An 18559-nucleotide genomic window follows, 5' to 3' on the forward strand; every position below is an offset into this window, starting at 1 on the left:
GTTGCAGTGGTGGCTGACGTGAAGCCTGATTCTCTGCTATGACATGCAGACTGATTCTCTGCTGACATGAAGCCAGATCGTCTGTTACGGGACCTCTCTGCTCTGCCTGTGTGCTAGGCCTAAATATATGCCAATGGACTGTTGCAGTGGTGGGTGACGTGAAGCCTCATTCTCTGCTATGACATGCAGACTGATTCTCTGCTGACATGAAGCCAGATTGTCTGTTACGGGACCTCTCTGCTCTGCCTGTGTGCTAGGCCTAAATATATGCCAATGGACTGTTGCAGTGGTGGGTGACGTGAAGCCTCATTCTCTGCTATGACATGCAGACTGATTCTCTGCTGTCATGAAGCCAGATTGTCTGTTACGGGACCTCTCTGCTCTGCCTGTGTGCTAGGCCTAAATATATGCCAATGGACTGTTGCAGTGGTGGGTGACGTGAAGCCTCATTCTCTGCTATGACATGCAGACTGATTCTCTGCTGACATGAAGCCAGATTGTCTGTTACGGGACCTCTCTGCTCTGCCTGTGTGCTAGGCCTAAATATATGCCAATGGACTGTTGCAGTGGTGGGTGACGTGAAGCCTCATTCTCTGCTATGACATGCAGACTGATTCTCTGCTGTCATGAAGCCAGATTGTCTGTTACGGGACCTCTCTGCTCTGCCTGTGTGCTAGGCCTAAATATATGCCAATGGACTGTTGCAGTGGTGGGTGACGTGAAGCCTCATTCTCTGCTATGACATGCAGACTAATTCTCTGCTGACATGAAGACAGATTCTCTGTTACGGGACCTCTCTCCTCTGCCTGTGTGTGTGCTGGGCCTAAATATATGCCAATGGACTGTTGCAGTGGTGGCTGACGTGAAGCCTCATTCTCTGCTATGACATGCAGACTGATTCTCTGCTGACATGAAGCCAGATTCTCTGTTACGGGACCTCTCTCCTCTGCCTGTGTGTGTGCTGGGCCTAAATATATGCCAATGGACTGTTGCAGTGGTGGCTGACGTGAAGCCTCATTCTCTGCTATGACATGCAGACTGATTCTCTGCTGACATGAAGCCAGATTCTCTGTTACGGGACCTCTCTCCTCTGCCTGTGTGTGTGCTGGGCCTAAATATATGCCAATGGACTGTTGCAGTGGTGGCTGACGTGAAGCCTCATTCTCTGCTATGACATGCAGACTGATTCTCTGCTGACATGAAGCCAGATTCTCTGTTACGGGACCTCTCTCCTCTGCCTGTGTGTGTGCTGGGCCTAAATATATGCCAATGGACTGTTGCAGTGGTGGCTGACGTGAAGCCTCATTCTCTGCTATGACATGCAGACTGATTCTCTGCTGACATGAAGCCAGATTCTCTGTTACGGGACCTCTCTCCTCTGCCTGTGTGCTAGGCCTAAATATATGCCAATGGACTGTTGCAGTGGTGGCTGACGTGAAGCCTCATTCTCTGCTATGACATGCAGACTAATTCTCTGCTGACATGAAGACAGATTCTCTGTTACGGGACCTCTCTCCTCTGCCTGGGTGCCGGGGCCTAAATATCTGAGAATGGACTGTTCCAGTGGTGGGTGACGGGAAGCCAGATTCTCTGCTATGGAACCTCTCTCCAATTGATTTTGGTTAATTTTTATTTATTTAATTTTTATTTTAATTAATTTCCCTATCCACATTTGTTTGCAGGGGATTTACCTACATGTTGCTGCCTTTTGCAGCCCTCTAGCCCTTTCCTGGGCTGTTTTACAGCCGTTTTAGTGCCGAAAAGTTCGGGTCCCCATTGACTTCAATGGGGTTCGGGTTCGGGACGAAGTTCGGATCGGGTTCGGATCCCGAACCCGAACATTTCCGGGATGTTCGGCCGAACTTCTCGAACCCGAACATCCAGGTGTTCGCTCAACTCTAGTTATGGGTTTCAGAATATAGCAACACAAAGCTTTATTTTTCAAAGGATTTCATCTCATCAACAAGTAGTTAAGCATAGGAAAAAGTAAATAGATTTTGCATCGCTGTAATTATACCCAGAGAATAAAAGTAACATGCCACATGCCATTTTTAAAGTACGGTAAATGCCGTAAAACTCCCAAAAGTGGTTGTTTTGGTCTTTAGTTTAACCTCACAAAAAAAAGATTCCCCACATTCCAATACATGATATTGTAAATTTAATAGTGTCATTAAAATAATCCAACTTCTCCCACAAAAAAGGAAGCCCATAACTCTATGTGAATGGAAAACTATAAAAATTATGGTTCTTGGAAGAGGGGGGGGGAAAAAACTAAATAGAATTTTTTTTTAAGTAGTCAAATGTGAGTATTGCAATACATTTGAACCCAGGAGGGCACCTGCGGCTGCCAGTGAAGTGCCTAAGTACCTGATGCTCCCAAAATTTATTGAAGCTGAGAACATCTGATTGTTAAAAGGGTATACCCATGTCAGACAATAGGGGGGCATATCACCAGGATATGTCCCCATTGTCTGATACTGTAGGTGCAGGTCCCACCTCTGGGACCCAAATCTATCTCTAAAACAAAGCCTAACACGAGGCTGGCAAAGTGGTGTCCGGCAGTAGCGGGTGCGGCCGGCCACCACCAATCCTTCCTATTGGCCCGCCAATAATAGCCAAGTGACGCTCTTGGCTATTTTTGGAATCCCCATTGAAATTAACGGTAGCACATCATGCTTGCTCGGCCACCACTCCCATTTACTTCTATGGGGCCGATTCTAGGGGCCCCATAGAAATGAATGGAGGGCACCCGCGCACTTGCTGTGCACCATCTGGGATTTTGCCGACTCCGTTCACAAGATAGGTGCGGGTCTGAGAGGTGGGACCTGCACCTACAGTATCAGACACCGATATGCCACCATTGTCTGAGATGACAACACCTTTAAGTACCCAACTGGTGGCCACCCCCCCATCCTCTTCACCGTACATTAGCCTACCAGGAAATGTCCTTGTAGGATCTGTGACCAGTCTGTCCCTGGACAAAATGAGTGCTTTCAGACACAGATGGAGCAGACATATATTGTTTTATTGTCCAACCTCTGGATTGTGATATGGACTAGAACAGGATCAAGTAAGTAGGGCAAATTATGTATTTAGAACCCCTTTGAATGTCATCCAATACAGATCCTAACACATAACACATTCACCACTCACCTACAGGCGGAGGATTGTTCTTGGAGCTTTTCTTGCATACATAGGGTAGAGCATTATAGCAGTTACGGGTCTGCCAGGCACCAGACATTTCAGTACGAATTACTGCACAGTCTTCTTCTTCTGAATTGCTTGGTTGATCTAGAATGCAGGAAGAAGACATGCAAAAAAAGATATGGACACAATGATAAATATACAGTATTTTTAATGCATTTGCAATTAACTTAACCAATAGAAGTCTTGTATAAAGATTCAATTACTAGTCTACGAGTTACTCAGTATATATAAATTGTATAATGCTATAGTCTACTCTGCAGCATAATCTGAATAACTGGAAAGTAAGGTCTACAGATAGGGTGAAATTCATATTCACTGCCCAGTCTATTTACCCCAGGCAATATCAGCTGATTGCCATGATAATCAGGAACCAGATCCATTGGGAACAGCTAATCAAGAACCAACTACAGTAAAAAAAAAAAAAAAAAAAAAAAAGGTGGTTGTTGTAATAAAACAACCTGTTTACTGACCAGACACTGTACAGTGTTGATGTGTTGTTTTAAAAAGAAAATCCTATATTAAACATGCATTGCATATCCATTTGATACACCCATAACACTTATCCATAAACTTTAATAGAAAGTTTGGCCACCTCTCCGTTGATGAGTAAATGTAGTTTCATATATTTTTTTTTATAGTACAAGCGAATATAAGAAACTTTGTAATATACAGTACAGACCAAAAGTTTGGACACACCTTCTCATTCAAAGAGTTTTCTTTATTTCCATGACTATGAAAATTGTAGATTCACACTGAAGGCATCAAAACTATGAATTAACACATGTGGACTTATATACATAACAAAAAAGTGTGAAACAACTGAAAATATGTAATATTCTAGGTTCTTCAAAGTAGCCACCTTTTGCTTTGATTACTGCTTTGCACACTCTTGGCATTCTCTTGATGAGCTTCAAGAGGTAGTCACCTGAAATGGTCTTCCAACAGTCTTGAAGGAGTTCCCAGAGATGCTTAGCACTTGTTGGCCCTTTTGCCTTCACTCTGCGGTCCAGCTCACCCCAAACCATCTCCATTGGGTTCAGGTCCGGTGACTGTGGAGGCCAGGTCATCTGGCGCAGAACCCCATCACTCTCCTTCATGGTCAAATAGCCCTTACACAGCCTGGAGGTGTGTTTGGGGTCATTGTCCTGTTGAAAAATAAATGATGGTCCAACTAAACGCAAACCGGATGGAATAGCATGCCGCTGCAAGATGCTGCGGTAGCCATGCTGGTTCAGTATGCCTTCAATTTTGAATAAATTCCCAATAGTGTCACCAGCAAAGCACCCCCACACCATCACACCTCCTCCTCCATGCTTCACGGTGGGAACCAGGCATGTAGAGTCCATCCATTCACCTTTTCTGCGTCGCACAAAGACACGGTGGTTGGAACCAAAGATCTCAAATTTGGACTCATCAGACCAAAGCACAGATTTCCACTGGTCTAATGTCCATTCCTTGTGTTCTTTAGCCCAAACAAGTCTCCTCTGCTTGTTGCCTGTCCTTAGCAGTGGTTTCCTAGCAGATATTCTACCATGAAGGCTTGATTCACACAGTCTCTTAACAGTTGTTCTAGAGATGTGTCTGCTACTAGAACTCTGTGTGGCATTGAACTGGTCTCTTATCCTCCGCAGCAGAGGTGACTCTTGGTCTTCCTTTCCTGGGGCGGTCCGCATGTGAGCCAGTTTCTTTGTAGTGCTTGTTTTTGTGACTGCACTTGGGGACACTTTCAAGGTTTTCCCAATTTTTCGGACTGACTGACCTTCATTTCTTAAAGTAATGATGGCCACTCGTTTTTCTTTAATTAGCTGCTTTTTTCTAGCCATAATACAAATTCTAACAGGCTATTCAGTAGGACTATCAGCTGTGTATCCACCTGACTTCTCCACAACGCAACTGATGGTCCCAACCCCATTTATAAGGCAAGAAATCCCACTTATTAAACCTGACAGGGCACACCTGTGAAGTGAAAACCTTGAAGCTCATCAAGAGAATGCCAAGAGTGTGCAAAGCAGTAATCAAAGCAAAAGGTGGCTACTTTGAAGAACCTAGAATATGACATATTTTCAGTTGTTTCACACTTTTTGGTTAGGTATATAATTCCACATGTGTTAATTCATAGTTTTGATGCCTTCAGTGTGAATCTACAGTGTTCATAGTCATGAAAATAAAGAAAACTCTTTGGATGAGAAGGTGTGTCCAAACTTTTGGTCTGTACTGTATCTTACCAGAGAAAAATGCTTCCATTTCCTATTGTCAGACACCCCTACTCTTCACTAGCTCTTAATTTACTGTCCAGATCTGTCTTCGGTGATTATGGGATGCCTGCTTACTGAAGGGTCAGAGTACATAAAGGTGTATGGAGTCCGAGGAAGAGACGGGCAGAGACACTGACACAGAGACTGCTGCTGATTTTTGATTTGTGATGGATTACTGCCTAACTTTACTACTGGATTAACATCTAAACTGCTTAGTTCTGCTGTATAATGTCCTCCATTACTGCTGCTGCTTCTGAGGGTGTGCAACGGAAAGGTATGAAGCAAGATTCCATGTTTCTCTATGTGTAGTGTATGGGTAGAGATGATACCAGCCTCCACCCACTAGATGTAAAAAAATAGAATTACAGACAGATTGCAGAGGGAAAAGCTGATAAAAAATGCCAGACAGAAGTGATATAATAGCCAGAAATAGTATTATTCCTCATATACACCCACATGGAAGTTTATTATGAAAAAGTACATAAAACAAAATGTACACTTTAAAGGAATGAACACCTTTGGGGTGGGTCATTTTTAGGATTGCATTTTTTCAATTTGTCTTCATTAACATTTTCAGCAGTTTTTGTCCTACAGGGTTAAGTTTCAGCCTATCTGCAGGGTATCCTGCTTGAACCCACTGAACCCATCATGTTGCTGCTCTGATAGCTGTATGTACAGCCCTTATCTCTGAAATCCGGACTGCTCATAAACACTCATTATAGCTAAATTTGTAACAAACTGACAACATTATGGTTTAAATGAGTGGTTATGAGCTGTCAGGAGATCAGAGATAAGTGCTACACATAGCTCTCAGAGCAGCAACATGACAGGTTCAGTGTGAAACTGAAATCAAGATACTCCGCAGATAGACTAAAACGTAACCATGTAGAACAAAAATTGCTGAAAATTTTTCATAAAGACCAGTTGAAAAAAATACTTTTAGACCAAAATGCATAAAATGCAATAATAAAAATTCACCCTAAAGGTATTTATAGCCTTTTAATTCTGTGCAGAATACAAATGCTTGTTTCAATAAACTTTATTGATAGATAGGCCACTCTAATATCATTACATCGTCCAGCCATAACTATACAAATATTGCAGTGTAATACTGTAAACTTTGGCAAATCATTTGTAAAATATCATAAAATAATGCATACATGTAAAATTATTATAACACTATACTACTACCACTACCACAAATCCTTAGAACATACTTAAATGTGGCAAACAGATGGAAAAAAAGTTAAAGCACAGATAAAGCAATTTGTTACTCACCACTCTCCCAGTTCAAGTATTTTAATGGAGATCCATCAGACCACTGCCAGCCTCCATTGACGTTAATGTCATTGAGTCCTATCCAGAGAGTGGAACTGTATCCAGTCAGGAGGCCTGAGAGGAAATGTTGCAGAAAAATAAGAAATAAGTATGACATATGAATGACAAGAAAGGTCTCTCTATAAAGCATGGCATATGAAAGGAAAGAGAGTTTTCCTTTAACAAATTAGTGCTGTAGGAAAAACATAGACACAAGACTGATTGACTTACATATCAGCAATCATAGTGCACTCCATATAGGCAGATTAATGTTAGGACATATTATTGCGCGCATATCATTTTTACAATAGAAACAGAGCTCAATTTTTCCATGTCTGGTATCGCATCACATTACTATTCAAAAATGGTTTGTGAGCTTCAATACCAGATGAGGCCAAATGACAATAGTGGCACAATTTCACTTTGTGGACTTCTATTCCCTCAACGCTAATCACGACCATTTGGCTGGGTGATTCTGACAGAGAGCATCATGGGAGGCCTGGTTGTGACATCACAGAAAATCCAGTCTCCAAAGAGGACACAGTCATGTGGCCACTCTCCCTATCTCCAAAGCGAGACCGAAAAAGTAGTGAAAGTGTATTAGTAAGTTGCAAATCCTGGTAGGTGAAGCACAGGAAAAAGGGAAAAATGTATACACGGATAACCCCTTTAAGCTTTAGTGAAATTAAAGAGTTTTTTTTAGAAAATACTTGGGCTAAAATGACAAATAATCATTACACACCTCATCTTTTCCCCGCCACTGCTGTTCTGACACTGCTGCGGTCCTGCAGCTCTCCACTACCTGCTCTTGGCTTGGTATACAGGAAATAGCTTGGGCTGCCCACTCAGCCAATCAGTGACAGCGGTTATCCAAATCAAAAAAGTGGACAGCAATGGGGAATGAAGTAGCGTTTGAACGGCAGCTGTGCGGGGTCGATGAGGTAATGATTTTATTCACTAGAAAACCCCTTTAACGCATTTGAAGTCAGTTAGTATAGCATTTGATACATAACCTACAGCTTCAATAACCTACAGCTTCTGAAGGAACCCAGAACAGATAGTCTAGTGAGGACCATGCCATCATGGACCATGATGGATCTGATATAACTGAAAACCAAGGCACACATATAAATGCAGCCTAAGGCCTCATGCACACGACCGTTGTTTGGGTCCACATCCAAGCCACCGTTTTGGCGGCTCGTGTGCTGTCCGCATCCGTGGCTCCGTTCTGCGGCCCAGCAAAAAAAATATAACATGTCCTATTCTTGTCCGCGCTTTGTGGACAAGAATAGGCATTTATATTGCCGACGCCCGTTCCGTTCCGCAAATTGCGGAAGGCAACACAGGCTCCTTCCGTTTTATTGCGGATCCGCGGTTTGCGGACCGCAAAAAACGGCACGGTCGTGTGCATGAGGCCTAAGGCCGAATGCGCACGACCGCATTCCGCGGCCGAGAGCAGTCCGTGGTATGCCGGGCTGGATTCCTGTTCAGAGCAGGAGCGCACGGCGTCATTGGTTGCTATGACGCCGTGCGCTTCATGCCGCCGCTGGACTACAGTAATACACTATACGAGTGTATTACTGTAGTCCAGCGGCGGCATGAAGCGCGCGGCATCATAGCAACCAATGACGCCGTGCGCTCCTGCTCTGAACAGGAATCCAGCCCGGCATACCACGGACCGTTCTCGGCCGCGGAACACGGCCGTGTGCATTCGGCCTAAAACTGTGCTACAAATTGCCTCTAGCCAAAATATCTATGTCCTCATGTACCGTAACATAACTCAATATACTGTCTACAGGCAACCTAATATTCACAAACCAACCCACCATTAATGTATGTCTGCTCATGTATTTCATTGATACTGAGAAGATTGGCATCTTGCTGCAAGCAACTGGTCCAAGCTTCTGCCCATGACAGTGTGGACTGGAAATTAAACTGGTAGCAGCTGTTAGTTAGTGGATCTTTGTCCCAGAATGTTTCACAGTCAGGGCCTGAAAGGCATACAAAATAAAAGAGCACAATTATTAGTCTCTATCAGTCTGAGAAACCAATGCTCAGTTATATTGCATCTTAGGAGGAAGTCAAAATAATAAGCCCATCAAAAACATCTGAACAAACAGTGGTATTGAGTAGAAGATCTGCACATTCCAGCAGATAAATGTATGAATATTGCACAGGGGTGCCTTAGACTGCCCACAATAAAAGGACACTCTGAAATGTGCAGTTTGATCACACAGCAGAATGCCACAGATGTTGCAACGTTTGAGGGAGCGTGCAATTGGCATGCTGACTGCAGGAATGTCTACCAGAGCTGTTGCCCATGCAGTGAATGTTCATTTCTCTACCAATAAGCCGTCTCCAAAGGTGTTTTAGAGAATTTGGCAGTACATCCAATCGGCCTCACAACAGCAGAGCACGTGTAACCACACCAGCCCAGGACCTCCACATCCAGGATGTTCACCTCCATGATCATCTGAGACCAGCCACCCGGACAGCTGAAACAACAATCAGTTTGCATAACCAAAGAATTTCTGCACAAACTGTCAGAAACCTTCTCAGGGAAGCTCATCTGCATGCTCGTCGTCCTCATCAGGGTCTGGAGCTGACTGCAATTCGTTGTCGTAACCGACTTGAGTGGGCAAATGCTCACATTCAATGGAGTCCCGGTTTTCACTGTTCAGGGCAGATGGCAGGCATCGTGTTGGTGAGCGGTATGCTGACGTCAACGTTGTGGATCGAGTGGCCCATGGTGGCGGTGGGATTATGGTATGGGCAAGCATATGTTATGGACAATGAACACAGGTGCATTTTATTGATGGCATTTTGAATGCACAGAGATACCGTGACGATATCCTGAGGCCCATTGTTGTGCCATTCATCCATGACCATCACCTCATGTTGCAGCATGATAATGCACGGCCCCATATTGCAAGGATCTGTACACAATTCCTGGAAGCTGAAAACATCCCAGTTCTTGCATGGCCAGCATACTCACCGGATATGTCACCCATTAAGCCTGTTTGGGATGCTCTGGATCGGCGTATACGACAGTGTGTTCCAGTTCCTGCCAATATTCTGCAACTTCGCACAGCTATTGAAGAGGAGTGGACCAAGATTCCACAGGCCACAATCAACAACCTGATCAACTCTATGCGACGGAGATGTGTTGCACTTCATGAGGCAAATGGTGGCCACACTAGATACTGACTGGTTTTCTGACCCCCCAGTAAGGCAAAACTGTGCACATTTCAGAGTGGCCTTTTATTGTGGACAGTCTAAGGCACACCTGTGCAATATTTCATCAATATACATCAAATTAACATAACCGTGGGACAGCCATGCCTGATTTGGGGACTGCAAACCGCGGATCCACAAAACACGGGCATCAGCTGTGTGCATTCCGCATCACGGAGCAGAGCCATTGACCCATAGGACATGTTCTATCTTTTGCAGCGTGAAGGCATGCACATGGAAACCTTTCTGTGTATTTCCGTGTGCTTCTGGGTCCGAGCCTCCTATCTTCGACTGCAGATTGTGGACCCATTAAAGTCAATGGGCCCCACCGCAATGTGGAGTGCACATAGCTGGTGCCCATGTTTTGCGTAAAACAGGCATGGCCGTCCCATGATCGTGTGACTATGGCCTTATGGACATCTTTCTTCTTATAGCAGTCAATGGCAGGGAGAGCCGGGTGCTCATAAATATGAGGAGAGCGGACTGTGTACAGCTACAAAGACGTGTCACGCGACAGGTCCTGGCGAAAACTTCAGTTAATCTGATGGACTGACTGTGACCCCACCCCTTAGAACTAAGCCCCTCCTGCTTTTGTTGACAAGTGATGAGAATGGCTGACAATGTTACAACATTTTGTGCAATCATGGCTTTTTTACAATAAGAAAACTGGCGCAACTCCCTTAATACCTTGTCCCCATATTCCTCTGAAATAAAACACACTCAAACTTACTTTTTACAGGACAGAAACCCCACTTTTCATCTTTGCCATAGTCAACAGTGGTCGCACACCAGAGGTGTCCATCTTCCCGACCTGTGCTGGTGCAGCTATAGAACCATTGATTGTCGTACTTAAAAGGGATGGCGCAGGGGCGACCATTGGCATTTCCTTGAATAGTGTAAATATCTGTGTAGGCAAACAGAAGATTTAATCCTTGGATCAGTAAGGCCTCTTGCACATAACCGTTTGGCTTTTTCAGTATTTTGCAGTCTGCAAAAAAACGGATCCGCAAAAAATACGGATGACGTCCGTATGCATTCCATTTTTTGCGGAACGGAACAACTGGCCCCCTGATAGAACAGTACTATCCTTGTCCTTTATGCAGACAATAATAGGACATGTTCTATCTTTGAATGGAAAGGAAAAACGGAAATATGGAAACGGAAGGCATACGGAGTACCTTACTTTTTTTGTGGATCCATTTAAATTAATGGTTTCGTATACGGTCCGTATATGGAACGCAAAAAACGGAACGTAAACGGGAAGAAAATCTTTTGTGTGCAAGAGGCGTAAGGCTATAAGAAAAACATGAAGGCGAAGACTGGTCGATGCGCTGCCCACATGAATGTAAGATGACCATCTGCAAGATGTTTAAAAATCTGAATTAAAGGGACATTGAAAACACATATGGGTCATTTATCAAACTAGTGTAATTCCACCTTTCATTTTTTAGAGCTCCCTTGGAAAATGAAAGGTGAAATCTGATTGGCTGCTATGGGGAACTAAGATTTTCCTTTACACCAGTTTGATCAATTCCCCCCCTTGCGCCTGGTAAAACAGTGAATTCCCCTCTGAGGCTATAGGAAAACAGAAAAATGAAAGCAGCAATGCTGGATTCACCCCAAGACGGACACCAACAATGCCTGACGTATCCAACGCATATGTGAACACAATCTTAAAGGGTTAGCCGTGCTGCCGATATTGATGACCTATCCTCAGGATCCGATCAGTGGGGATGTGACCCCTGGCACACCCACCGATCAGCTGTTTTGGGCAGCTGCAGTGTACAAAGTGGAAGCAGAAGGCTCCATACCGTCCGCGTGCTGTGGCTCAGCTTCCATTCACTTGAATGGGAGGTGAGCTGCAGTACCGCAGCATGGCCACTAGACAGTGCACGGAGGTGTTTGCTTCCAGCTCCCCACAGTGTGTAGTTTCCAGTGGTTGTCTGAACCAGCTGATTGGTGGAGGTGCAGGGTGTCATAATACCCCTACCAATCTGATTTTGATAACCTATCCTGAGGATAGACCATCAGTATCTAAGTCCTGGAAAAACCCCTTTAAAAAAGACTTTTTTACCGATGCCTAGGCAAAGCTGCACTACTGCGATGCTTTCCTAAACAGCTGATTGGTGGGGTCCCGTGAGTCGGACCACCACAATTAGATACTGGTGACCTATCCAGAGGATAGTTCATCAGTTAAAATAGCTTGGAAACCCCCTTTAAAGTGTCATTGCAAAGGTATCTTTCAGCACTGATCATTTATGGTATGTAAAAAATTAATTGGCGGTTAAACTATTATATCCATGGCAAAATCCTTACCTTGGAACGTGGCAGAACAGATGCTTTTGTTAGTTCCAAAGATCAGCCACTGGTTTTTCGTTTTAGCTGGTGGCAGAAGTAAGCCGGTGGCATTAGAGGTCTGCGGTAGTAGAGCAGCATTGAAGACTTCTAGAAAGGATTCACATCTCCCAATAAAGAAAAGGTTCTCATCACATTGGTAGGTAGAGAGTGTATTCGATGAGTCGTTGGTAACAGATATTAGGCACTGCAAGTGGCCGATATTGAAGAGCCTCCTTTTTGAAACCCAGAGCCATTGCTGCATGGGTGAGCTGGTGTTACACGGCCGGGTGACACGAACCACAGAGTCCTCAACCTCCAGGCATCCTTCAGCCTCAGAGCTGTATATAAGAAATGGGTCTAGGCAAAAGAAGAAGCAAGAAATCACAAAGTGGCAGCAAGTATATCCCAATGTAGACGTAGGGTTAAAGGGGTTGTCTCGCTTCAGCAAATAGAATTTATTATGTAGAGAAAGTTAATACAAGGCAGTTACTAATGTATTGTTTTTATCCATATTGCCTCCTTTGCTGGCTGGATTCATTTTTCCATCACATTACACACTGCTCGTTTCCATGGTTACGACCACCCTGCAATCCAACAGAGGTGGCCGTGCTTGCACACTATAGGAAAAAGCACCAGTCTATGTGCACTCCCACGGTCACCAGAGAGGCCGACATTTTTTCCTATAGTGTGCAAGCACGACCACTGATGCTGGATTGCAGGGTGGTCATAACCATGGAAACGAGCAGTGTATAATATGATGGAAAAATGAATCCAGCCAGCAAAGGAGGCAACATGGACAAATACATGATAAATGCCACTTGCTGAAGTGAGACAGCCCCTTTAAGGTCAGCTAAAATGGCAGAAACCCTGACAGAAAGTGAGGCCTCGTTCACATCTCCATGTCAGTGTCACGTCCATGAAAAAAAGCGTACGTGTTTTATTCGTGAAGATGTCCATGAAGGATCCATGGTTGGTCCGTGTGTCCGTTATTAACATCCGTGTGTCATTCGTAATTCACGGAAGTTGCTCAGCTGAAAATTAATTTCCAAAGAATCTCCTATTAGTCTTCAGTGAAAAACTGACACAACACGGATGTGGATCTGGGGCAGTCTTAGGCCCCTTTCACACGGGCGAGCATTCCGCGCGGGTTGCAATGCATGATTCAATTCAATGGGGCTGTGTACATGAGCGTTGATTTTCACGCAGCACTTGTGCGTTGCATGAAAATCGCAGCAGGTTCTACAGTCTGCATTTTTCACGCAACGCATGCCACATAGAAATGAATGGGGCTGCGTGAAAATCGCATTGCATCCGCAAGCAAGTGCGGATACAGTGCTATTTTCATGCATGCTTGCTAGGAAATTATGTTAGAAAAATAGGGATGAGCAACCCTGGACCCCATTAAAGTCAATTCACTGTATTATTTTCCCTTCTAACATGGTTATAAGGGAAAATAACAGCATTCTTAAAACAGAATGCTAACTAAAATGTCCATTGAGGGGTTAAAAAATAAACTCACCTCATCTACTTGATCGCGCAGCCGGTATCGTCTTCTTTCTTCTTCCTGCAGGACCTGTGGTGACGTCATTGCGCTCACCACGTGCTGAGCGCGGTGATGTCAGCACAGGTCCTGCTGAATGAAGATAGAAGGTCCTTCTATCTTTATTCAGCACGACCTGCGCTGACGTCACCGCGCTCACCATGTGATGAGCGCGATGACGTCATCAAAGGTCCTTTTGCAGGTCCTGCAAGAAGAAGAGAGAAGACGATACCGGCTGTGGGATCAAGTGGATGAGGTGAGTTTATTTTTTAATTTTTTTAACCCCTCAATGGACATTTTAGTTAGCATTCTGTTTTAAGAATGCTGTTATTTTCCCTTATAACCATGTTAGAAGGGAAAATAATACAGTGAATTGACTTTAATGGGGTCCGGGGTTGCTCATCCCTATTTTTCTAATATAATTTCCTAGCAAGCATGCATGAAAATAGCACTGCATCCGCACTTATTTGCGGATGCAATGCAATTTTCACGCAGCCCCATTCATTTCTATGGGGCCTGCGTTGCGTGAAGAACACAGAATATAGAACCTGCTGAGATTTTCACGCAACGCACAAGTGCTGCATGAAAAACAACGCTCATGTACACAGCCCCATTGAAGTGAATGGGTGCGGATTCAGTGCGGGTGCTATGCACTCACGTCACACATTACACCCACGCGGAATACCCGCCCGTGTGAAAGGGGCCCTAGCAGCACCTATGTGATTTATTAGGGAGAGTGCACATCCTTGCCATTAGCAACTAAACACAAAGATATTAGACATTTAACACAGGGAACAGTTTATTTTTAATACCTTTTTGATTTGCTCACAATTGAGTAATAAACATACTGTATACAATTAAAAGTTATATTTTATCAAGTTAGGTACTAAGCCTGTATGGCTTTTTTTGTGGATTTTTTAGGTATATGACCTAATCGTCATCTGAACTCCCAAGATGCACTGCTTTCAAGAAGCTAACATCATTCTGAACGCAGCTTTAGACAGGAACAAAGAATGCTCATATATAAGGGATAATGCAAAACTAGAAAAAATTCTATTTTTTTTAACTGAGAAACTGCACCACTTTTGTCCATTGGTTGCGTCTGATTGCAGCTCATCCCAAATTTTCTTGAATGTAATTTACAAAAAGAATTTAGTTCAGCTGCAATACCAGATAAGGCCTATGGAGAAGAGCGGCGCTGTTTCTGGGGAAAAAGCATTCAACCTCTTCAATCAACATCATCAGCTCTTAAAGGGATTCTGTCACCTCTTTTTACCCTACAGAGATGTGGACATGCACGGCTAGATTGCCGCTAGCATGTCCGCAATATACCTGTCCCATATCTCTGAGTGGTTTTATTGAGTGTAAAAAATGATTTTATATATATGTAAATGAGCCTGGTAAGGAGCCCAAGGGGCTGCACTAACCGTTCTGGAGCCCAGCTACAATACGCCATAAATACAGTATTTCAGTCGTTAATACCCCTTCAACTTATTTTCGGCCTTTGGTTTTCCTTCAGTCTGATAATGTGGCCCCCACTCAGAAAAGGTTAATGTTCCCCTGCTCTAGATAATAGGAATTAGGCCTTATGCACACGACCGCTGCCTGTTTTGTGGTCTGCAAACTGCGGATCCGCAACACACGGACACCGGCTTTGTGCATTCCGCCTTTTGCGCAACGGAACGTCCAGCCCATAAAAGAACAGTCCCATTCTTGTTCGCAATACGGACAATAATAGGACATGTTTTTATTTTTTTGCAGAATAGACATGCGGAAGCGGAATGGATACGTGGTATATTTTGTTTTTTAGGTGGACTCATTAAAATGAAAGGATCCGCATACAGGCCGCAAAAAAAAAAACCTGCACAGAAACGAAAAATAAATACGTTGTGTGCATGAGCCCTCACCCAGTATTTCCTATAGTGCACTGATTGTGTTCAAAACAGTTTATTTGCACAGAAAACAAGAGGTTTATGTGGGCGCAGCTCAGTAATTACTTGTTTCCAGTAAATCTTTATGTTTGCACATGCCTATGGTCAAAATGATAATGCAAAGAGGATGACTCGGCTCAGGTCAGGATGCAGCTGGCCATATGTAATCTACCTTTACTAGAGGAACTCGGGAAACAAGATGGGATCATATGAATGCTTAAGGTGTTTTCTTATGTCATGTAAATAAAGCTTATTGATGGTATTATGTTCTCTCAGTAGTTTTCTGCTTGCTGTTAGTGAATGGAAACTCATTTACATTTAGAGGCTAAAAACTCGTTTGCGGATAAAAGCTGTGACCACACCAAAAAAAGGAGATGTTCCTTTGACAGTGTCAAAATCCACTGTGTGAACATATCCTAACAAGTCATATACCTGTGTCAGCAGGATAAGGGCTCATGCACACAACTGTATTTTTTTCTGTGTCCGTTCAGTTTTTTTTGCAGACAGTATTCACTCCAATGGGGCCCCAAAAAACGGAAATGATGACTCCGTGTGCATTCCGTGTCCATATGTCCACATGGCCAATCCCCAAAAAATAGAACCTGTCCTATTATTGTCCGCATTATGAATAAGGATAGGACTGTCCTATTGGGGGCCAGCTGTTCCATTCAGCCAAACGTGGAATGCACGCGGCCAGTATCCGTGTTTTGCGGACAGCAAAACACCCAACAATTGTGTGCATGAGGCCTAAGACCATGGCAGGTTTTCAGCTCCTGCATTAAAACAATAATGGGGTTAATGCCATATATCACTTTATTAAAGGGGTTGTGCAAGAATGGGGAGGAGATGACGTAAGACAATTGATAAAAGTCTATTTACTGTATTATTTTCCCTTATAACATGGTTATAAGGGAAAATGATAGCATTCCTAATACAGAATGCTTAGTAAAATGTGGCTTTAGGGGTAAAAAAAAAAAAAAAATTAATTCACCTCATCCTGTTGTTCACACAGCCGGCATCTTCTTCTTTCAGGACCTGCCAAAGGACCTTTGATGACGTAATCGCGCTCACCACGTAGTGAGCGCAGTGACATCAGCGCAGGTCCTGCTGAATGAAGATAGAAGACTTCCTTCTTCATTCAGCAGGACCTGCGCTGACGTCAAAGTGCTCACCGCGTGGTGAGCGCGATTAAGTCATTAAAAGGTCCTTTTGCAGGTCCTGAAAGAAGATGATGCCGGCTGCGCGAACAACAGGATGAGGTGAGTTATTTTTATTTATTTTTTTAACCCCTAAAGCCACATTTTAGTAATAATTCTGTATTCAGAATGCTATTAATTTCCCTTATAGCCATGTTATAAGGGAAAATAATAAAATATACAGAACACCTAACCCAAACCTGAACTTTAGTGAAAAAGTCCGGGTTCGGGTCTGGGTACCACAGTCAGTTTTTAATCATGCGCGTGCAAAACGCATTGCACCCGCGCGATAAAAACTGAACATCGGAACGCAATCGCAGTCAAAACTGACTGCAATTGCATACCTACTCGCACGATTTTCCCTGATCGCAGACGCAACTCATCTGGACCTAATCCGGACACGCTTGTTGTCACCTATATTTTCATATTCTATTTCTTCCACTATACGGGTAGGCTTTAATTTTAAACATGACAGGAAACCAAAACGAGATTTACTGCAGCAGAAAGGAAAAAAATACAGACTCAGGAAATGATGTTCAGTGCTAATTCCTAGATGACCTGCAGAAGGGCTGAACCCTCCACACGGGTCAAAGCGATTATGTGCAGATTTGAAAATTACGCAATGAATAAAGTTCTATTACACTGCACAATTTCAGGCCATGTATCGTGAACAAGCGTTCATAGGAGCACTTGGACCTGATTATTGGATCGTATAATCGAGCAGCCAATCAACGAGCAAACGATCGATCATCAGCTGTAATCAGGGATATGCTGCGATAATGAATTGAAGAGAATGAGGGAGGCAGGACGGCAGCAGCAATCATTTTACCCACATTCAGTTTGCATTGACCTGTGTAATCAGACCTCTGCAAATGAGTGTTCTAATCCATTGGCGCTCGCACTGCCTGAAGATCAAGCAGTGTAAGGCTCCTTTCACACCTGCGTTCAGGTGTCCGCTCGTGAGCTCCGTTTGAAGGGGCTCACGAGCGGCCCTGAACGCAGCCGCCTGGCCCTAATGCATTCTCATGGAGGCGGATCCACTGAGAATGCATTCGCCTGCCAGCGCTCAGCCTCCGCTCCGCTCTGTGAGCGGACACCTGAACTCTGCAAGCAGCGTTAGGGTGTCCGCCTGGCCGTGTGGAGGCGAGCGGATCCGTTCCGACTTACAATGTAAGTCAATGGGGACGGATCCGCTTGAAGATGACACCATATGGCTCAATCTTCAAGCGGATCCGTCCCCCGTTGACTTTCAATGTAAAGTCTGAACGGATCCGCTCAGGCTACTTTCACACTTAGAAAATTTTTCTAAGTTATAATGCAGACAGATCCGTTCTGAACGGAGCCTCCGTCTGCATTAATATGATCGGATCCGTTCTGAACGGAGCCACCGTCTGCATTAATATGAGCGGATCCGTTCTGAACGGAGCCACCGTCTGCATTAATATGAGCGGATCCGTTCAGAACGGATCTGATCGAACGCTAGTGTGAAAGTAGCCTAATACCACCCTAAGGGCTTATGCACACGAACTTGTGCCGCCCGTT

At 44.1% G+C, this 18559-nt stretch overlaps 1 protein-coding gene across 1 annotated transcript in view; it reads right to left on the reverse strand.

Moving 5' to 3' along the window:
• Positions 1-18559, reverse strand: part of MRC2 (mannose receptor C type 2) — an 82096-nt gene that overhangs the window by 49058 nt on the left and 14479 nt on the right. The window contains 5 exon segments of the mRNA XM_044296874.1: positions 3154-3291; positions 6741-6854; positions 8606-8770; positions 10744-10917; positions 12330-12707. Of these exon segments, the coding sequence (XP_044152809.1) occupies positions 3154-3291; positions 6741-6854; positions 8606-8770; positions 10744-10917; positions 12330-12707 (969 nt within the window).

The sequence above is a fragment of the Bufo gargarizans genome, chromosome 6, assembly GCF_014858855.1.
Source record: "Bufo gargarizans isolate SCDJY-AF-19 chromosome 6, ASM1485885v1, whole genome shotgun sequence".
Classification (NCBI taxonomy): domain Eukaryota; kingdom Metazoa; phylum Chordata; class Amphibia; order Anura; family Bufonidae; genus Bufo; species Bufo gargarizans.